We start from the raw sequence: 23269 nt of genomic DNA, 5'->3' as shown, positions 1-23269 counted from the left end.
TAATGTTGGCCAGTGGACCCAAGGCCACTGATAACAATCAGTCTACTCTGAGTACGGCTAACATAGCATCCATAGTTTTTAATTCCAGCCAACCACTGTTTATGTTTCCTACTGATCTTTCTCCTTTGATTTCAGACTGTGGGACAAAAATCAAATGAAAAATAATAAGCAGCCATCTTCTGATAGAGGAGATTGCTAGCAGATTCTTGTGAACCATGCAGATGGTTGTTAATAATATAAAACTGGGCCACCGTTTATATTTGGACAATGTGCATCAAGAAGGAAGGAGCTATAGTGCAGTGGGAGAGAACACAATTTGCATTCAGAATATCCCAAGGTCAGTATCTGGAATCATCATCACCCCCCAAACAGCCCTACATGATCTGCCATGCCTAACATGAACCACCAGCACGCTCTGGCAACCTACCATGAAACTGAAAGCTTCCTGCTCTTAATGCCTGCCTGTTGTTGGAGCAACAACAAAGGAAGGAAGGCCACAGGAGACAGCTGATTTGGATATGTTTGGCTTGATGGACCATATTATGGTGACCATGTGCTGTATCCATTAGTGTTACTAGCTCAGTTGATACAGCAATGAGACTCTTAATCTCAGGATATGGGTTCAAGCCCCATGTTGAACAAAAAGATTTTTGCATTTCAGGGGGTTAGACTACTAGATGATCCTTGTGGTCCCTACCAACTCTACAATTCTGAGATTCTGTGAAAGGATAGACATGATTGACTTAGTCCTTTAATTTCAACGGGTCTCCTCTGAGCAGAACTTCGTTGGCTACAACCACACATCATTATCACCCAAAGAAGCAGAAAAAGAATTCCTGGTATAATGACAACGGGAGAAAAATGCATGATAATATGAAGATCTGTTCCATGATGAGAATGAATCTTCGCCTTATATTTCAAGACGTTCCTGCCTAGTTGTGGGGAAATAATCAGTGTCATTCCCTTGCTTTTAATTATAGCACCTATGTAAAATGTCTTAATTAACAGCAGCAGGATTTTAAAGTTAGACATCTGTCACTTCACTTAACAAAGTGAAGTGCTCTTGCGTATGAAAGACTGCTACTGTTCTAAGACCAGGCCAAAAAATAAAAGTTCCCTCTCTTGCTGGGTGGCATGGTTTTGTGACAACCTTGAGAAACCTCAAGTGGGCTGGTTTCCAAGCAGGGGAAGAACCGACACGCCTGTATTATAGATGAGGCTCCCTTAAACACTGGTGCTTGATCTTGCGGAAGTATTTATAATCCAGTAATTGACTGGAAAAAATCCCTCTAAGTGTATGTCCAATGTGTTTAAATAAGGTGGAGTTAGCATTCTCTGGAAACCCCTCAAGAGCAGAATGAGAATTTGCATTTAAATGGAGGATTAGATGGTTCCACTTTCTCTTAAATGGTAAATGATTCTAAAAACTAAGGTTCGGGAAGCAGTCAGTTGATATTATTTGAGCAGTCAGCTGGCTGGCTGTTAGTTATCTCTTATTTTCTAAAATGTAAACTGCCACTGTGATAAATGTGGATGAAGCAATTTTGTTTTAACAGTTGGAAAGAAGGTTATTAGAAACATTGTTTTTTAAAAGGCTGTGACTCACATGATCAATGTGAAAACACTGAGCTATAGGATAAGAGTTCCAGTGCTTTATTGGTAGGCATATTATTAGTAGGAGTGAATGATTCGTACTTGACAAAGTTTGCAGTTCCATTGGACTCTGTAGAACTTAACTTCTGTGTAAACATTCATAGGATTAAGCTCAGGAGCAACTGGATGTGTGTCATACAGATTGATAGTCCTTCCCAAAGGAGACTGATGTGGGACACTAGTCATTGTGGCTCCCTCTCTACATATCCTGTTCTGCCCACTTGATAATGGGTAGACCCTAACCCTTAAGTCCTGTGTGAGTGTCTGGAGGTGGTTGGAGGATGGATGGTGGCTAACAGATTGAGGTTGAATCCTGACAAGACAGAAGTACTGTTTTTGGGGGACAGGGTGCAGGCGGGTGTGGAGGACTCCCTGGTCCTGAATGGGGTAACTGTGCCCCTGAAGGACCAGGTGCATAGCCTGGGACTCGCAGCTGTCCATGGAGGTGCAGGTCAATTCTGTGTCCAGGGCAGCTGTCTACCAGCTCCATCTGGTACACAGGCTGAGACCCTACCTGCCCGCGGACTGTCTCGCCAGAGTGGTGCATGCTCTAGTTATCTCCCACTTGGACTACTGCAATGTACTCTACATGGGACTACCTTTGAAGGTGACCTGGAAACTACAACTAATCCAGAATGCGGTAGCTAGACTGGTGACTGGGAGTGGCCGCCGAGACCATATAACACCAGTCCTGAAAGACCTACATGGGCTCCCAGTACGTTTCCCAGCACAATTCAAAGTGTTGAGGCTGACCTTTAAAGCCCTAAATGGCCTCAGCCCAGTATACCTGAAGGAGCGTCTCCACCCCCATCGTTCAGCCCAGACACTGAGATCCAGTGCAGTGGGCCTTCTGGCGGTTTCCTCATTGCAAGAACTGAGGTTACAGGGAACCAGGCAGAGGGCCTTCTTGGTAGTGGTGCCCGCCATGTGGAAGGCCCTCCCATCAGATGTCAAGGAAATAAGCAGCTATCTGACTTTTAGAAGACATCTGAAGGCAGCCCTGTTTCAGAAAGTTTTTAATGTTTGATGTTTTATCATGTTTTTAATATTCTGTTGGGAGCTGCCCAGAGTGGCTGGGGAAACCCAGCCAGATGGGCAGGGTATAAATAATAAATGATTATTATTATTAAGCATTATGAGGATCTTCCCCTGTATATTAAGATAAGATGGGAAGATTTTGGGCAGTGTCTTGTGATATCTCAGAAGGGTAGCAATGAGGATTTCTAAAGAAAGAGAGGTCTACCCGTGATTAGTAGAAGTGGAATAATAAATAATTCAAAATTAGGAAACACATAAGAATTATTATGACTAATAAGAAGGTAGCTTAATTTGTTTGTAGACACACACACACACATTATTTGCACGGGTGTGTGTTAATGTGCACATGTGGGTCATTTCAGACATAACATCAAACACTGGCTTGCTGCTATATGAATGGATCCGTGAACTTGTACACCCATTCCTCCTTTTGCACATCTGATTTCCTCTCTCATTTCTGCTTTAGCTGCCAGCTATAATTTGCTGTTACATCCAGATCTTGAAACCTATGGTTTGCACAAGCCATAGCTTGCTGTATTCTGATTTATATGGTTTGCCACTAAAGCTGCAGTCCTAACCTGGGAGTAAGCCCTAGTAAATTAAATAGGACTTCATTCTGGTTAAGATTGCAGCCTTGATCAGAAGTGAGGGGAGAAATTATAATATAATTATAATAATTTATTCTTTATACCCCACCCATCTGGCTTGGTTTCCCCGGCCACTCTGGGTGGCTATTATTAGAGAGTGAAAAGGGAGGAGCGAAGGGGAGGCGGCAGTGCTCCAGCACAGGGCTAGTTCATGAAATGGCATTATGTCTGGATCCACCTCTTAAGACTCCATTACAATTATTTACATGGGTTCCCTTCCCGGCCTCTGCATACATTTGTGGATGCCCTGCCCCTGTTTTGCCCCCCCCCCTTCTGCCCCCATTTGACCTTCCAGATCCTAAAGGACCCATGTGTTGGTGATCACACATCTATTGTCACTGCCTGTGCATCCTTGAGTCTGTCTCTTTTCTAAGGAACAGTTTATTTAGTTTATTTTTTTCCACAAGAGGAGCCTAATAGCCCATAAGGAAAAGGCCTGCCAGTTGTCCAGTTTATTCAGGATTTCTTTTTGCCATGAGCATTTTCTTTTGTTTAAAAAAAAAACTTTGCAAAGTTAAAAATCTGCGCTATCCCTTGAAGCTATATGGTAGGTTTCGGTACATTACCAGTTTTATTACACTCTTCCAATGTGTCTCCAAGCACTAGTTGCAAAGGGCAGCCCATTTAAAAACAAGAATAGCTGCCCAAGAGCAAATAGGCAGTTTACACTTCTAGGAATTAAGCAAACAGGCTGCTGATATTTTTTTCTTCTGACAGCTAAATGCTTGTATTTTTGTTTTTATTTTTTCAGTATACCACAATGACATCCACCAGTCATTCCTTCAGGCTGTCCTCCTAACCCATGGGTAGGCAAACTAAGGCCAGGGGGCCAGATCCGGCCCAATCACCTTCTAAATCCAGCCCACGGACGGTCTGGGAATTATCATGTTTTTACATGAGTAGAATGTGCCCTTTTATTTAAAATGCATCTCTGGGTTATTTGTGGGGCATAGAAATTCGTTCATCCCCCCCCCAAAAAAATATAGTCCGCCCCCCCCAAGGTCTGAGGGACAGTGGACCGACCCCCTGCTGAAAAAGTTTGCTGGCACCTAGTGGCGACTAGTTGATGCAGGTCCTCAGCGCACCATGCACAGTCCAGTGGAGTTGCATGCATGTTGTAGCTTGCAATAAGCGTGTGATTTATTCCTTGCACATTGTAATTCTGCGGCCAGAGTTCAGTGGCAGAACAAATGTTTTGCATGCAAAAGGACGTTCAAGCCCCAGAATCTCCAGTGGCTAGAAAGGCTCAGGCCAGAGGTGACAGGAAAGTCTGAGACTCTGGAAAGCTGTTATCAATCAGACTAGACAGTACCAGGCTGGACTCTCCTAAAAACAGAGAGTCACAAAGCTTGGGACTTCTGAGCTTAGGGAAAAGGCAAGTAATTAATATGAGGGATGTGACATAGGTGTATATAATCATGGAAGGTGTAGAGAAAGTAGATAAGGAGAAGCTTCTCCCTCTCTCATAATGCAAGAACCCTGGTGAGAGATTCAGACAGATAAAATGAAGTCCTTCCTCATGCAGCATATAGATGTAAATGATGAGATTTGCCACCACAAGTTGCAGTGACGAGCTGTTTAAAAAAGCAGATGGTTATGTACTACCTATTAATCATTATAATTAACCTATGGGATAGCTCAGATTGGAGAACACAAGACTCTTAGGGTTCTGGGTTCGAGATCCACACCTGCATTGCAGGGGGTTGGACTAGATAACCCCTCCAACTCTACAATTCTGTGGGTCTAGGATTAATTAATTATCATCTGCATTTTAGTGGATACATCTTTGCACTGTTTCAATCCCATATAGCTTAAGTACTTTTTAACAATAACCCTTCATATGTTCTTAGCTATGTGTACTTTGTCTGTATTTTTTTAAATTTCTGTGAGCTGCATAGAGTCCCAGTGTTGAGGAAAAGACAGGGTATAAATAAATAGATAATGTCTGCCGTATCAGAGACATCATGGGTTTGAATCCCAGCTGCTGGAGTGGGAAACATATAATCCTGCTTGTGGGCTTCCCATGTTGCACTCTGGTTCCCATCACCCCCAGACAGCATGGCCAAAGGACAGGCAGGGTGAGGGTTGAAGCCCAACACCTGGAGGGCACCATGTTGGCTACCCCTGCCATTGGCAAGTGGTTGGCCACTGTAGACATGGACTGCTGGACTAGATAGGTCTTTGACCTAACCCAGCAGGTGACTTATTATATGGTTGGGTGGAACAATGGCCCAACTCAGCATTAATCAACTTTATAGATTTGGATATAGAACACTTTCCTCCCTGTGCCTGGCTTCTATATTCATTTAGGGGAAATGTCACTTGAAAGAGGTGGCTTGTGGAATATTATGGACTACATTTGACATAGATACGGAACCTGCTTGGCATTGATTTAAAATTTGATTGTCCCACACTTGTTTCGTTTGTTACTGTTATTGTTCTATTCATTTTACTTTTATGTGCCTTAAACTTGATGTAAAAACTTAGTAGTAATAATAATAATTTATTTTTTAAAAAAGAAAAGGGGCCTCAGGGGGTACATGAATGTGACATTACTGACTAGGAAAGTACTTCTGATAGTAGCAGCATGCAAACTGTAGACTGTGTTATGTGGTGATTGGTTCAATGCGTAGATGTGCAAAGGAATAAGCTGTTGGCATATGATTCTGAGACATGGTTTTCACGATGTTTCCTACGTGGAGTTCCTTTCCACATAAAACTGCCACCACAAGATTGCTTGAGGCAACCATTTCAATTCCCATTGAAAACATCGGTCCACAGACATTTGACTGTTCACAGTTACTGGGACTGACCATGTGGAGAGAGAGATATGCTAGGAAAGCAGCCCTTGAGACAATATGCTTTCTAGTGAGAATGCAGTACAGCTTTTCCCCAGCTCTATTCCCCCCAAAAGTTCCACTGCTGGTATTTCTAACATGTGCAGCTCCATTTGCATAGACAGTGAGCTCCATCAGTTAAGCATATACATGAGAAAGCCTGTTTTCTCCACACACATGACCCCTGAAATGGTTTTAAGGGCTTAATTCTATTTGATTCCAAATTTAAGCTGTATGCAGTATTAGGTGCAGGCTCTGGGATGGATAGCCCTGAAAAACAAATTAAGAATCTGTTTTCAGCTTAATTGGTTAAAATAGAAAATGGATCTTTCTTCTACTTTCACAGTTGAGCATGTTTTCTATTTTGTTTTTTTGTTTCTCAGGAAGCAACTTAGCACAAATGCCTCTGTATCAGAATAAGGCCTAGTTGGTAGCTATTCTTTTTTCTTTTTTTTAATTGCGGTTTCTTCCCACCCTCTCTGCTCAAGTATTCTTTTGAGACCTGCCTGAGTTGAGTGAATTATAAGACACACACATTTCTGGTGTAGTGCTTCTCTCATTGATTGCACTGACTGGAGAGGGCTGGATTGATCAACAGCAGCCACAAGTGGCCCTGAATGCAGCCAACAAACCATTCATTAATTCTGACTGATCTCAGCGTAGTAAGAGCTTGTCAAGACTGCCAGTTCCCCTTCCCTTCATGCCGCTTTCCTCCGAGGTAGGGCTCCGATCTTAAATTTAAATTCCACATAAGCGGGGAATAAAATTGCCAGCCTAATCACTTTAGCGTCTAATTTTATGCAAACCTCAAGGACAACTGCTAAAATCATTAGAGCAAAACGCAGGCTTAATTATGTGTTCATTATAAACCCCCTTGCTGCTAATCTCGCTCCTTCCAAAACAGTGCTGTGAGATCTTTGCTGGGGGAGAGCTTCATGCAAGGTTTCGTCTTGTGTGGCAGTGAGTGAAGGGATTATAAACAACAAAAGCCTTGTGCATTGGGCACTGTGGTTCTCCAGCACGAAGTACGGAGTGTTATTGCAGCACTGCCTCTGTCCACATAAATTGCAAAGCAAGCTGCTGCTAATCAGTGCTACCTTCTCTTATGATGGAACTATTTGTCAGATGCCCTTACAATATCTGGCTGTTTTCCAGCTGAATTGAATGACATTGCAGTGCTAATTGAGTGCAAACTCTGAGATCTTCGGTGATAACAGTCCAAGTCCCTTATAAAATTTCCTGTGAGTCTAATGTCTTTCTATCCGCAGAGGTCATTAGCTGCATTCAGCTATTGCTCTGAAGAAACAGAGAAAGTTAATACTGTAACAGGGGGAAGCTAGGATGTGCAAAATATTTTCCTTTATTTACATGGCTGTATCCATTTTCCCACAAACCGGCATTATTGTTTGGGACGCCTGCAATCAAAAGCAGATACAGTTGTTTCTGTGGCATAGATCCAAATCACTATGCATCTAACTTGAATATTATTATGTGCAGCAGGCTTATCTTTACAGTAGTACCTCTGGTTACGTACTTAATTCGTTTCGGAGGTCCGTTCACTTTAGCTAATGGGGCCTCCCGCTTCTGCTGCACCACTACCACGTGATTTCTGTTCTCATCCTGAGGTAAAGTTCTTGGAGTCTGTAACCCAAAGTGTTTGTAACCCGAGGTACCACTGTGCATTGCTTTCTCCATGTTAAACCACAAACATCATTCTAAGGGGGCCAATGCAGAGAGAAATCATTATTGTGATTCACATGGACCCTTGGCTGAATTGTGCATTGCCCTGCACATTCATTTTGCAAGTCCCTCAGTAACCAGTATCTATTTTATCCTGTTTTTGTTTTGTTTTAGATATACAGTGGTACCTCTGGTTGCAGACATGATCTGTTCTGGGGTGTCCTTCGCACCCCGAAAAGTCCATAACCAGAGTGGTGCTTCTGTGCATGTGCAAAGCACAATAGAGCGCTTCTGCACATGCGCAAACTGTGCAGAATGCTTCTGCGCATGTGCGAATCACGCAGAACGTTTCTGTGTGTGTGTGTGTGTGTGTGCGCGCGCGCGTGTGCACGCACGCGCGTGGCGAAACCCAGAAGTAAACACTTCCAGGTTTGCCAGGTTCTTAACCCGAAAAAACGCAACATGAAGCATTCTCAAGAAGAGGTATAACTGTATATTATTATCATTATCATTATTATTTATATGCCGTCCATCTAACTGGGTTGCCCCAGCTACTCTGGGCAACTTCCAACAAATCAAAAACATTAAGCACATAAAAACATCAAACATAAAAAACTTCCCCATATCTATCTATCCATCTGCTGGGGGTTTTTTAACTACTATTTCCTGTTTTTACTGTACATTGCCTTGAGATGATTGTGTAAAAGGCAATAAATAAATTGATGATGATAATTCCAAACCAGTTACCTGTTCAGTAAAGTTTTAAGGTTCAGTTTTTGCTGCAGGACCAGAGAAGTATGGATGCTCATAGAATGGTGTTTCCTGCTTGGCAGGGGGTTGGACTCGATGGCCCTTGTGGTCTCTTCCAACTCTATGATTCTATGATTCTATGAATTCCCAGGCTAAGCTGCACTTAAAATTTTAAAAAATGTTTCAAGCTTTGCCATTCCCCCCCCCCAACTGCACCCCACCCACCACCAAGCCTGCTGGTTGTGCAAATTGATGGTACCATCTGGGCTACATTAGCAGAAAACACAGGGAATGATGGGGGCGTTTAAAAATGTGTAAGTGGTTGAAGGTGAACTTGAGACCAGAAACAGCGTGGGCACAGTTTCACATAGACTATGAAAAGGTTTTCAAGGAGCTAGAAGAAAACTTGGAAAATATCTTATCTAGTGATCCCTGTTCAAGAATCTTGAAAATTTTAATGCATGATTCTAAAATGCCATCAACATCATGAACTAAATAAGTGTTGTGTTTATATGCATCTAAAGGCATTTTAGCTATTGTAAGTAAAAATCTTTTTTTTTAATGCCCATACCTTCAAATCATTCCTCCCCTAATGTGAATTTATCATAGAGTCATGCTATTAGGACAAAGATTTGGAAAGGCATATGCACTCATCTGATCAAGGTTATCTATCACCATTTTTTTTAATTAAACTGCTGCTGCCTATAATGAATGTATTCAGAAAACTGACCTCCAAAAGGCAGTGTTCAGTTATGAATTGGCCCAAAGAACAGTTCTATTAAGGTTTTTACTAGCAGATTAATGTCAACTGTAGCAGCAGAATAGCTTTCAGAACTATAGATAAGTAACTTCAAAATAAAACATACTGTGCATGTTTCTAAGTAAGAAGGCAAAGTTTGACATATCAGAAATCTCTCACTGCTTGAAAACTAAAGAAGTATTGCTTTACTTTCTCCTGTTTTCCCCCAAACTATACAATAGTAAGAATATTGTCTAGTTAACATGCCATATTTCTGCAGCTAGTCATATAAAGAAGCGTTGAGGTTTCTGTCTGAAAAGTGTTGTTAATAAAATGCATTTGATACATCTTTTAATAAAATGGAACAAGAGTGAGGTATCAGTTGGCTCAGTGAGGCCCCAAAGTTTGCAGAAATGCAAAAAATCCCAAAACATTTTGTTGCAAGAACCACTCGTAAATAATACATATCAAAAGAATGTTGCTGGATTATTATTTTTTCTATCTCGCTTTAACCCAACAAAAATCTCTTTGTCAAATAGGTGCATTTTATGAAATGGTTCCAAGCTTTCCTCAAGTGGAGGAGAACATTCGCGTGGACTCCTACAGATACAGCCACAGATGGAAACGGCATTCAGAGTTCCTCAAGTCAGTTGACACCAACAGAGCCAGTGTGGGGCAGGACTCCTCAGAACCTGGGGGCTTCACAGATCTGCTGCTTGATGACACACACGACAACACTACCCAGATCGAGGTAGGGAGCTATTTATCTTCATTCTGTTGCCTTAAGATGGTGAGTAGGGGATATGAAAACTTGTCACCATATAGGGATTGTTAGGGGCTAGGGAGCAGGGGATCCTCAGGCTCAGGAGCTGAATGTCTCTCCAGGCCACACTTCTTACCAGCCCTCCTTCACACCCAGAATGTCTTTGCCAGACTGGAATGTGCCCTTGAACACATAGAGAGGGGTGTGTGGGTTTGTAGAAAGTGGCCTACTGCCAGAGATTGTAATGTTTACATTATTTGCACTGTCCACTTTCGCCTCTGGCTCTGTCCAACACTGGCATGTGGCCTCAGAAGGAAATGTGGCCCTGGGCTGAAAAAGGTTCCCTGCTGTGTAACGATGCTACACACACACACACACACACACACTCACAAGCTTTGTGCCCAAAACTTTTTGTGTTAGATCCAGTTTCCTTCCCACTATTGCTTTTTTCTTAAAGGCTTCGCAGCATGATAAAGAAACTTGCTAATGCCTCCATGTCTGAGGGGCTTCCATTCTAAATCCTTATTGTAACAACCATAGTAGTCCACTCTTGATATACGAGGAGGTCCTTAATGGATAACCACAGTAGAGGTAGCTGTGTGTTTCTGCCTGTTCTGAATAACCATCATTTCTCCCAATGCTTTATGCTCATCAGAAGCCCCACACAGTGGCATTGCTCTTAGTTGCTCTTCTTTTTCACATTTTGCTGTTTATGTTTTGGATGATAGTCTCTTATTTATATTGAATGATATTCCTACGAAGTGAGATTCCATTAAAAAAATAATAATCAGACATTTTTCTCCAGTGTAATGCAATGTACTTTGATATAGTGCCAAAATATAGCTAGATTTACATTGTTAGTATCTCCTTACCCATTTCCTTAGGTTACAGTTTTTTTAAAAAAAAATGATGTCCTTCCTCCCTCTGCATGCTCCAGTTCCCTCTCTGACAGCCCATTTCATTGTGAACTGTCATTTGGTTATACATGCAAACTGAGCAAACAACAGCTTGTGAAATCTATCATTTGTTTCTAAATCAGCTTGGTTTGAAGGCAACCATAGTTTGCCTGGATGTAATGGCACACTATGGTTTACCAGAAATTAGGGCCAGCTCACTGGGCTCTCATGCCAGGCCAGTATGATGATGTTATGCTAAAGCATTGTTTAGCTTTCTGTGGAAGAGTGTAGGGAGCCCTGGGACTGCATACGCCTCCTCCTTCTTTCTCTCCCACTAGCGCATATGAGAGGAGACCAGAATATTATGCCCTTAACCAGATTTCCCTGGGAATCCCAGTTAGATAAAAACTCTACATAATTTAAACAAGACAGGATCAAACTCTAGTAAGATCCTGAAGTGTTCACCAACTAGAACTTAAACTAACCAAAGTTTCTCCCCCCTCCAAGTTTTGAGTGTAATGGGGGAACTCTGGTTAGATTAAAACAAGAAATAAAGGAGTTTTCTCATTTTCTTTGCTGCATGCCAGAGGCAGAGATGATATGGGGGACTGCACAAGCCTGATGCTAGCTGCAGCTCATTGATGTGATGCTAAGCCATGGTTTACCATTATGTTCAGACCACTGCCCTGAGTTATAATTGCTGCAAGAATTAAATGACCTACATACTAGGTATAAATTCCAAAGGCAGGGATTTCATTTCTTGAAAAAGGATTTACTGCTTGAACTGTGCTCATAACACTGCTATAGTTATCATGATGTATATAGAAAAACAACCACAATAAATGCTCTTGATATATCTGACTACGCTAGCTTAGATGTCACACTAAGCCAACTTAGCTCAGCAATGCATAGCGTAGTGATGAAAGGGACAGGGGAAGAGCAAAGCAGCTCCATGCTCTTCTCTTGGGAGTCGAACACACAGGAAGTTGCCATTATACTGAGTCAACAATTTGATCTACTTAGCTCAGTATTGTGCACTGACCAGCAGCAGCTCTGCTGGGTTTCAGGACTCCCAGCCCTACCTGGATTGAACCTGGGAACTTCTGTATTCAAAGCAGATGCTCTACCACAGACCAGACTGATCCCACACTTACCATGTCATATGAACCAGGTAATTACCGTATTTTTTGCTCTATAAGACTCACTTTTTCCCTCCTAAAAAGTAAGGGGAAATGTGTGTGCGTCTTATGGGGCGAATGCAGGCTGCACAGCTATCCCAGAAGCCAGAACAGCAAGAGGGATTGCTGCTTTCACTGCGCAGCGATCCGTCTTGCTGTTCTGGCTTCTGAGATTCAGAATATTTTTTTCCTTGTTTTCCTCCTCCAAAAACTAGGTGCGTCTTGTGGTCTGGTGCGTCTTATAGAGGTCAAAATACAGTACTTAGAACGGATTGCCATTACAGCATCTCTGGAACTGCAATTTTGTGGGTGGGGAGTTTGGAATGTAATTTCTCTTGTAAGTAGGGATGGACCCTGGCGTTCACTGTTCAATTCTTTTCTGTCCTATTTCTGCTGTAATTTGTGATTTATTTATTTTTTAACCACTTGTGTGAATAGCAATCTGAAACCATTTTTCTTTCTCAAAACACACATTTTAAAATGCATATATATATATCAGGAAGTGTGAAGCCAGAGGGTAACCTTAGTCTGGGATGCGAGGTTCCGTTGGTCCATAATGGAATTCTCAAATATCAGATTAATCAACCATCCCTGTTAGTTAAGTGTAATCTCAAAGCTGACAGCTGGGCTACAAATATTAAAACAAGAGTGTATGTGTCTGTCTCTCTTTGAAGCAGACACTTCCTCCCATCCATTCCCACCTGGAACACAATTGAGTTAGAGATCACACCTTTGAGACAATTAAGCCATGTCACTTTACAGTTTAGAAATTAAGCTCTGGAAGGAGCAGACAGCAATCAGTGGGGGGCACATCTTCTTTCTTTAAAACTTTTGAGTTAATTGCACATGAAAGCAGCTTCTAATTCCACCCCTTCCAGCCCTCTTCAAAACTGCAAACAGCTCAGATTACCTTCACAGTTCAATTCACACTCAACAATGACTCAGTTACAGGATTATTTTTTTAAAAAAAGAGAGAGAAAGAGAGATAAAACAGCTGACTTTGCCAACACAGGGGTGTCGTTTAGGAGTGATTATGGATGATACGGACTCAGTGCTGTGCTGAGCAGGGCAGGAGTGAATTAATATTTTAAAAACAAAAAGTTGAAGGCATATGAACAGAAGCTGTTTCTTCTGGATTATTTCTTCTGGCTTCTCCCCCAACCTCTGCAAGTGTGCAGCTGCATGAAAGGGCATCTGCGCATGTGCAGCTGTATGCACGTGGAAGCCGTTAAACACACTTCCATTGAACATGTGGTGGTCCCATTCAGTTCGCATCCAATATATAGTGGTACCTTGGTACTCAAACGGCTTGGCTCCCGAACAAATTGACTCCTGAACGCTACAAACCCAGAAGTGAGTGTTCTGGTTTGCGAACTTTTTTTGGAAGCCGAACGTCCAATGCGGCTTCTGCAGCTTCTGATTGAGTGCAGGAAGCTCCTGCAGCCAATCGGAAGCCATGCCTTGGTTTTCGAACCATTTCAGAGTCAAATGGACTCCCAGAACGGATTAAATTCGAGAACCAAGGTACCACTGTACGTACACACAAGCCATTTCAGGCAGCTTTAAGTCACACTTGCTTGGAACATCTGTTAAGGCAAGTAGACATGACTTAAAGCCCTCTGCAGAGCACTCAGCATGGGAAGGTTGGGGTTGGATTTACACAGGAAGGTTGTGGGGAGGGTGCAACCAAGTTACATAGGCAAGTAAGTTGTGCACTTTCAAATATTACAGAATTGGGAAGGGGGGGGGGTTTCCCTCCGCCAGTACCAAGATTAAGCGTTAGAATTATCTGTGGCTAGTATTATTTTCCTTGTGGTAGCTTACTGTTCAATAATTAAAATGGAATGGAAATGGAATCTACTCCAGAGCATAATACGTTGCTGCTTTGAATAAAATTTCTACGTGGATGCTAAGACCAGTTGGTAATTGAAAGCAAAGGTTTTTCCTGTTGTTCCTAAGGGACTGCAGAAAAACAAATTTGCCATATTCTTCTTAGGAAACTATTCTGTTATGCTGAAGAGTCCCAGGTGCTGTATTAAATTGTTTTCATTCAAGCTTTTCAAGAGTTTATTCCAGAAAATTACCTTGCCATTAAACAGGGAATACAATTTATTCTATGCATAATCAAATCCTCTGTGTTCAGGCAGCAAGAAGGGGTGTGTGTGTGTGTGTGTTTGTGTATGTAGAAGGAGGAGAACAATTTTTGTCTCCCTAACGCAGAGTTAAAAGAAGAGTTGAAGCTTTTTCAAAGCGTGTTGATTTTTTAATATGTTAATCACAATCAAATGTAAATCACATGCATTTCTGTTATATCCTTCACCTTCCCTTTTCTTTTAAGGTGCTTTTAATAAAGAAAAATGGGAAAGTGAATTTTTTTTACCATTCATAAATCAAAAAAGAAGCTTGGCATTTGGATTTGAAACCAGAATTCTAATGGGATTGTAATTCATTTACATCTATATATACCGTCCAGCTGGTTTTTTGTTCACCTCGTGATGTCATATGTTCCTAGGCAGCTGATGAACTAATATATCACTGTCTTATTTTCTTCTAGGCCTCTTCCCCCCTACTTCCCAATTACATTTGTTAAGTTAGTATTGACAAATATGCTTGGTAGGTAGGAGGTCTGGGTTAGCTGGTCTAATTCTCTTTATAGCGAACTTTGCAGCGGATTAAGATAGCAAAAGGTCTAACAGGAACTAGCTTGTAATAATGGTCACAAGTATTCTGATCATGAAGGAATTTTTGAGATTAACTAAGGAGTATTCCAGGGGACGCGGGTGGCGCTGTGGGTAAAACCTCAGCGCATAGGACTTGCCGATCGCATGGTCGGCGGTTCGAATCCCCGCGGCGGGGTGAGCTCCCGTCATTCGGTCCCAGCGCCTGCCAACCTAGCAGTTTGAAAGCACCCCCGGGTGCAAGTAGATAAATAGGGACCGCTTACCAGCGGGAAGGTAAACGGCGTTCCGTGTGCTGCGCTGGCTCGCCAGATGCAGCTTGTCACGCTGGCCACGTGACCCGGAAGTGTCTGCGGACAGCGCTGGCTCCCGGCCTATAGAGTGAGATGAGCACACAACCCTAGAGTCTGGCAAGACTGGCCCGTACGGGCAGGGGTACCTTTACCTTTACCTTAAGGAGTATTTGTGCAGTAAGACGCACTGATCATTTTAAGGAGCAAGCTCAGCAGCACTCAGTTGGGCATTAGGAAAAACCTCTTGACAGTAAGAGCAGTTTGACTGTGATGCAAACTATGTTGGGGTGTGCGTGTACTCATTTATTACACTTGCTGGAGACCTTCAGGCAGAAGCTGGGCATCTGTTCAGGATGCTCCAACTCTGGATTTCCTGCTATGATTTTAGTAAGGCAAACACCTCCTTGGATGCCTTGCATCAAGCAGTGTTTTAATATTTATTTAAAATATTTATATACCAGTTGATTGTAAAAACACACACGCACACAAAAAACACCCAGAAAAACTTATCAGCAGTGTACAATGAATATGAAAGCCCAGCTACTCCTGAGAAACTCCATTTCTGCAATCATTCTAGGCCTGGAGGCAGAGTCTTCTCTGAGGGAAACGAATCTATTTTCTTGATATGTTGCCTCTCCCTGGGAGAGATGGCTGGGCATTCTTCTTCCTCAGAACTCTTCTGCTCTGTCCCAGCAGATTAGGCCTCTCAGCCTTTCTTGTCCTCCACAGGCTGGGAAGGCCCAGTCCCTGGGTCCAAGGGGGCAGGGGGCAGTCTGCCCCAGGTGTCATCCCTGGGGGTATGTGTGACAAAATCCCCTGAGTGGATCGCCGCACTGCCCTGCTGGGTGCCAATTGCCTCAATGGGCACCAATTGCTGCGCTGATCGCCCCCTGGGTGGCTCGCTCCACCCCCCGGGTGCACGGCATGTGTGCCGCTCCAGATACCCGAGAGGCTAGCTCTGCCGCTGCCTGAGTCTCCTGCCTGGGCACATCTGGGGCAGGGGGCTTCATCAAGCAGACTCTGCTGCACATCCTCCTCCTTTTGCAAGTTCTTCTCTGTTGCTCCCTGCTCCCATACCCTCGAACACTTCTCCGATGAAAATAGAGACGCCCCCCCCAACATTTCTCCAATGAGGATAGGGATGTCCTAAGGAACAGTGGGACATTCTGGAATCAAATCAGAAACCAGGACGGCTTCTCTAAATCTGGGACTGTCCCTGGAAAATAGGGGCGCTTGGAGGGTCTGCACTCCTGCTCTGAATCTGAAGGCTCAGGAGGATACCAGGACAGACTCTGAGCCAGACATACAGTCTGTTCATCCAGTCCATTGCCCTGACTGTCCAGGTCAGGTGGCCAGCTGCTTCCCCCAACTATGCATGTTTGCCTTTTGCTGCATGTCCATCCATTTATTCAACCGCATCCTTCCTCACTTCCTCTGGACACCCACCTATGCTACTGCCCCTGTTCACTTCTGATGCTTAGGGCAGATCGATGTATGAACTGATGTTTGTGTGTGGCTCTGCACACTACTGGCATGTCCCTGCTCTCCCCTCAAACGTTGCCTTCAAGTGAATGCTGCCCTTGATGGAAAAACCTGCCCCCATGCTAAAGTGACAAGAACCCTTTTATAGAATTCCAGTCTCTGTTGTTTTCCTTAATTCCTTCCCCTTCCTAAATAGGTGTCCATGCTCTTCCCCCATTGCAGCCAGAATTAGAATGAAGCAACTCATCTTGGCAACAGTAGAATCGCTTGTTGGAGTGCTGAAACTTTGCTTATAGGTGAAATGACGGAGGTGGGTTTCACTTCTGACTCGCTCAGACCAAGCAGCCTTATGCCTTCATGGCACACTGCAGCACCACACAGCTATTTAGGGTGGGGGATTATAAAGGAAAATCAGAAGTGGTTATCTGAGCAGAGATTAATCCTTCAGGTTCTCGCTTGAAGGTTAAGGAAAGTTCTGAGAGATTCAAAGTTTAAATAGATCCCACTGATAAAAGGAATTGCAAAGGTAGCAGTTTGTACCTCCGGTTTAAAATATTTATTTTTCTGCAAGAGATCTTCAGCCTGCTCATATGAGGTATCTTGCTGACGTGCAATTGCATATCATGGGCTAGGACGACCCTTCCTTGTACCTTTTTCAGGCCTCACTGGGGATCTTCTCTTGGTTTCAGGGACTGAGAGAAGGGTGTGGTCCAAACTGGCAGGCAAGGGGTGCCAAACTTTCTGAACCAGTGAGCACATTTTGGTATTTTGAGAGAGTTCTGTAGGTGCCAGTCATAAAATGGCTGCCATGCAGACATTGCAGAGCATGAAATGGCTTCATGGGGCACTCAGAGGCTATCAAAGTCTTTAGAATCAGGAAGCCTGGACAGAATCCGGATCTGTCCATAGCTGTCAAGGTTTCCCCTTTTTAAAGGGAAATTCCCTTATTCCGAATAGGATTCCTCGCAAGAAAGGGGGAAAGTTGACAGCTATGGATCTGTCTAAATCATGTTTTGGCAATGACTTCAGCAAGATGTGTCCATGTTGATCGCTGACCCAAAAAATGGGTCAGCATGGCTTGAGTTTCCTAAGATAAATATGTTTTTCTAAGTTGGATTAATATTTATACAACTGGTTTGCCAGGTAAATAACAAGCACCATAACCTCTGGAGACTGCTGTGTTAGGTTTGATGCTGCTATCAGTGAATTATGTGGACTCTTTAAGGAAGATAATAAACAGAGACATGGCTAGAAGCCCAGTTTAAAGGGGACAAAAATGGAGAAAATGGAGTCTGAAATATGTGCTTGTCGTGGCTAAACGGAATTAGCTAAATGTTGTGAATAGTTTGAGAAGCACCTCTTGTCAGCTAATGCATTTCATGTGCTGTATGATTGGAAGGGAATGTAAACTCCAATTTTTGGGACCTTTTCAAATCTGACATATTGCACTTCTATCCCTGCACAATACATGAACTTATTTTGAAAGGGTCATGGGCAAGTACTTTGTATTTATAAGCAGAGTCCCAGACACAGCTGTGTCACAAAACTGGTGCTGTTAAGACTTTTTCACACTTCACATTTTTACTGCCAATGTTATTTACAACATTTGTATCCTGCCCTGCGTGCCCCAGTAAATGTGAAATGTGAATAACTATTGGTAAATAATGGCAACGAAACTAAAGCCTGCCATTTATTGAAGGCTCTTAGTGATTCTTGAAATGTACCACTAAATGTCAGAAGGGATTGAGTCACAAGACATATATTTGACATTTACACCCATGCCATGGTAAATATAAGAACAGGGATGTGGTTTGGTCATTTTCCAAGCCTAATGGACTAAATTTGACGTTTTTTTGGTAAATGTCCTCATTCTTTGATTTCTCCTCATCATAACCTGAGAGGTTATGAACAGTTGGTAGGGATTGGTTGACTGCTCTCCTACTTGACCCAAAAATGGTTGGGGCTTTTAAAATGTTCAATCTAAAGACTGGAAATAGTTCTGCAAACCATCCATCATGACTGTCGTCTTGCTCCCCCCCCCTTCCTAAGTATCTTGAGGAAGATGTAGGGGCAGAAGTGGTAGGAATTCTCATGAGTGCAATGCTAAAAAATTCTTCTTTGTTTTTTTAAATAAAAAACACACATTCACCATCCAGTTATGAGAAAAGAAATTGCATTCAAAAATTAATTCAAAGGGGAGAAAAAGATTCATTGAAGTTCTCAGGGATGGGGTGCCTTGCTTTTGTCACACTTAGTTTCCTTTCAGTGTGGCCAAGGGGTATTTGTGAGTATCATACTTCCTTTCATCCTGCAAAACATCTCCCTGGTGGTCTGCACTTTGCAGTCTTTCTGTGTACTTGCATTTCCTGAAAAGCTCATGCTGGCTTCAGCTCAGCTTTCCTGTAAGCATGGGAAGGTGAGGAGGCTGCCTACAGTGTGCCTGAGAGCTGCCCATTGTTCTTGCTGCTTAAGTGAATTCTTTTTTTACTTTTGAAGAAGTCAGTGCAGAAAGATTTAAGATAAAAGGAAGATTTTACCTTAAAAACAAAATCAGCGACCACAGTGATCTCAAGCACTCAGTAGCCAGACTTCCTGCCTTCCTGTGCTTCAATTAAAAAAAGCTTCAAGGAAGCTGTCCTGGGATAACTTCTCCCTTGGAGCTTTTTCAGATCAGGGAGCACAGGCAGTTGGGGAGCTTGCAATCTTTCCAAAAATATATTTGGATCCCTAGGGGGTTGAAAATGGACGACCTGTTGTTTACCCCTTGTTGCACATCACCCCAATTTCTAAGTATTGTGAGATTCCAGGGGTTTTAGGAGCTTGCCCAGGATTCAGTTTCCTTGGTATGCAAGATAGCGGAGACTGTGGTGTCTTTATGATAGATGGTTTATTTACACATATATACCATCTGAGTCTACGTTGAAGGGGCTCACAACATCAACACCCCAGAAGGTATTGCTTCTCCCATAGGCACAGCCTGGGATTCCAGCAGAAGTCACTCTCTGGCTTCTGCCTGATCCTAGGCCAGTTCTCTAACACACCCCAACTCTTGTCCTTCTCACTACCAGCGAGGTGAGGGAGGAGGGAGTCCACCCATTTGCACTCTGGCACAAAGCAACTTCCTTTCAGATCCATACTTAGGGCCATTACCAAAAAGCTGGCCTGGCTACTTCAACAATGGAATCCCCCAAGCTCACAATATATTTTAAATGGCATCCATGTATCCATAAACTGGTCACGGTCATGGGCCTGTGGTGTTGGATTAGTTTCTGTCTTACTGTAATTACCCAGTCACTGAGTGTAAAAAGCTTGTTTCCAGTGCTGAGCAACTACCATTTGGGCCACTGCTGGCTGATTAAAACTTTGATTAAACTTGTCTCCAAAGACAATAAGCTAGCGCTTTATCTAATGGGAGCCCTAGCTTTTATCAACTTTCTGTCAGACAAATGCATTCCAAGAAGTGAATGATTCAGTGTTTCCACTGCAAGTCCTGATAAGCCTCTGATACACGTTCAAGGAATTTGGCACAGGGGGGTAGTTGTGAAGGCAGGGTTCCCTGTGCTGGCCTTGAGTAAAGCCTTGATCAATGAAAAGGACTGTTGCTACTAATAATCAGGATTTCTCTTCTGCTTTTCACCCTGCTTCAGAGATTACTGACAGACTGCCATTTATCCAAGGTCACGTGCAAGATCTGACTGCTTGTTCCTTAAATCCACTAGGAGACACTTTGCTTTTTCTCATAACTTGCCAGAGGTGTAGCTGCAAGAGGGGAAAGCAGAGACTACAGATTCCAAGCGTGACACTTTATGCAATGGTTATTAAAAGAAAAACCTTTGTGTGTTAAATTTGGCATGCAGAATCTCCAGCCTGCAGGTCAAACTGGATCTGGCAGGGATCCTTATTTAGCCTGCAAAGCAGTTTTTCCCGGACCCACCTCCACTTGCCCCCCATGCCTGCTATTATATATGACATCAGGTGTGGAGCAGATAAATCAATGGCTGTTACTTGTGCTCCCTATATAACATTGTTGCTGAATGTGCATCGCTAAATAATATTTATATATTGCTTTGTTGTATGCAACTGCTAAAGATACAATATATGAGAATTATGGTAGTGTGGGGGGGTGTTAAAAAGTGGCTGCAAAGGAACATTTGAGAGCCTGAAAGTGTGCTTTAGTTGGAGCACCCGAGGGGAACTGCTTCCGCGGAAAGCAGCTTTTGCAGTCAGTGCTGACCAGCTGATCAGCGTTGACTGCAAACCTCATAGGGACCAGTTGCGCTTGGGAAACTCTGGACTGCAGCCAAGCACTGTCAAAAACAAAGTCCTCAGTAAGCACTGATCAGCTGATTGGCACTGATTGCAAGCCCCTTTTGCCAGGGATCTTCTTTTGCAAGCTGGTTTGAATTCAAGCTGGGCTGCAGATGAAGAAAAGAAAGAAACAAGTGTGCTTTCCTGATCCTTTCCCTTTGAAGTTGGGTCACCAGGTATCACAGGAAGGTCAGGTGATTGGCAGGTGAGCTGCCTTGCCCATGTGCCAAAGTGGTCAGCGAGAGGTGAGGGAGCTGAGGATCTGCACCCTATTCCCCACACCTCTGTTAAAATATTTTTGTGTGTGTATTAATTTTTGTATGCCCAAGTCAATTTTTTGAACTTCTCCATGGATTTCCCAAGACTTTAAATTCTGCCTGGAGTGCAGCAGGGAAATGGCCTTTATTTGTGTGGTATATTAGGTTAAGAACCAAATCTCATTTATCAGAAGCTTCTTTTTTGTGTTAATGTAGAAAGAAGCCTGTTATTTATCTTAATTAGTCTCAGGCTTGGAAGCCAGGATTAGTGCCGCTTTTCTCTTAAGAAGTGTCATGGGGCACTTTAATTACTGCCTATGCTTTTATGTCCAGTCTGCAGGATATCAAGTTCAGCAATGCAGAGTCTCAGAACACGAGGCTTGTGCACTGGATTAGTATTTACTTATACAAAAAAAGGACACAGCTGAAACACTGCTTTCCATTCTTCAGGGACCACCCCCATTTCACATTGCATTTTTTAAGGCTAGGTTAAAGGGTAAAGGTAAAGGGACCCCTGACCATTAGGTCCAGTCGTGGCCGTCTCTGGGGTTGCGGCTCTCATCTCACTTTATTGGCTAAGGGAGCTGGCGTACAGCTTCCGGGTCATGTGGCCAGCATGACTAAGCCACTTCTGGCGAACCAGAGCAGCGCACGGAAATGCCGTTTACCTTCCTGTTGGAGCGGTACCTATTTATCTACTTGCACTTTGACGTGCTTTCGAACTGCTAGGTTGACAGGAGTGGGGACCGAGCAACGGGAGCTCACCCCATCGTGGGGATTCGAACTGCCGACCTTCTGATCAGCAAGTCCTAGGCTCTGTGGTTTAACCCACAGCGCCACCCGCGTCCCGCAGGCTAGATTAGGGCCAGTTTAATTGCCTGACTTAGATTTAGGCCCAGGTTACCCTGAATTCTGTCTGTGATGAAGTAACTGTGTGTGGCTTTTGCCATGTGTTCAGATCACAACTGTGCTCTTCCTTGCAGTCGTTCAAGAGTGGATTTGTTGGTGCATTGAGCCACAGTCTGAACCTCTGGTCAAAACCCCCTAACATTACGTTGACAGGGACAAAAGCATTCAGTGTCAGAATGCAACAGAATACACTCTCCACTGTGGGTACACATGGGCCTACAATTTTCCCCTGCTCGGTACAGATAACAAATGATATATGGGACTCAAGTATAAAATCAACAGAAATAGCCTCTATGGATCTAAGACAGACTTCTTCAACAGAAAATAATATTCAGAGTCCACTGGACTCCAGGAAAACTATACCAGAAGAAAATAACAAGTGCAGACAGTTGCTGGAGATGTGGAAGTAAAAATGCGAACTTAATACATATGTTGATTAACTGTCCGATGATAAGATCATTTTGGTGCGAGGTGAGGATATTTATAGCAAAAGTAATAAAAAGAAATTGTTATTTAGGGGAACTGAATTTAATTCCAAATTATATTCCGGAAACGTGGGAGATTTCAAGGGGTCCAAAAAATGGATGTAGCGTGCTATATTAGAAGCAAAAAAACTTGTTTTGATGAATTGGAAGAGCTGCAAAAAGATTCCATGGAGCACATGGATTGATAAAATGGACAGATTAGCTATATACGAACAAATTGCATGTCGACGCAAAATAAGAGTGGATAAATATGAAGAAATCTGGAACAAATATTTAAAAGATAAGGCGGATAGTGGTGGAAAGTAGAGGGAGGAGAGAGAGTTGGGAAAATATTGTTTAAAAAGATGTAGTCATAGGTATATCAGTGTATCCAAATCTGAATTGTCAAATTGTGTTATTACTGTAATTGGTTTTTGTTGTATGTGTCTTTTGCGGTTGATGTTTGCATCGAAAAATTGATTAAATAAATAATAATAAAAAACAATTTCCCCCTACTTGTTTCAGTCACCTAGATTTGTTAGCCAAGCTTTAGTCCCATTGAAAAGTTGGTGACACATCAGGCTTGCATGCTTATTAGCAAGTGCTTATGCAGTATTTCCTCTCTGAATGCCAGCAAATGCTTCTCCCAGTTCTTTTGTTTGTGTGGCTCTTCAGCTTTGCATACTGTAATGTAGGT

The 23269-nt window shown here is 42.9% G+C and overlaps 1 protein-coding gene across 2 annotated transcripts in view; it reads left to right on the top strand.

The window, feature by feature from the left end:
• Window positions 1-23269, top strand: part of PLXDC2 (plexin domain containing 2) — a 233670-nt gene that overhangs the window by 88634 nt on the left and 121767 nt on the right. For both annotated transcript variants that reach the window (XM_053359669.1, XM_053359670.1), the window contains one exon: window positions 9884-10095. In XM_053359669.1, the coding sequence (XP_053215644.1) occupies window positions 9884-10095 (212 nt within the window). The remainder of the gene's footprint in view (window positions 1-9883; window positions 10096-23269) is intronic.

This window comes from Podarcis raffonei, chromosome 12 (assembly GCF_027172205.1).
Source record: "Podarcis raffonei isolate rPodRaf1 chromosome 12, rPodRaf1.pri, whole genome shotgun sequence".
Classification (NCBI taxonomy): domain Eukaryota; kingdom Metazoa; phylum Chordata; class Lepidosauria; order Squamata; family Lacertidae; genus Podarcis; species Podarcis raffonei.
The sequence above is the reverse complement of the archived record's forward strand: the minus strand, read 5'-3'. Positions and strand labels throughout refer to the sequence as shown.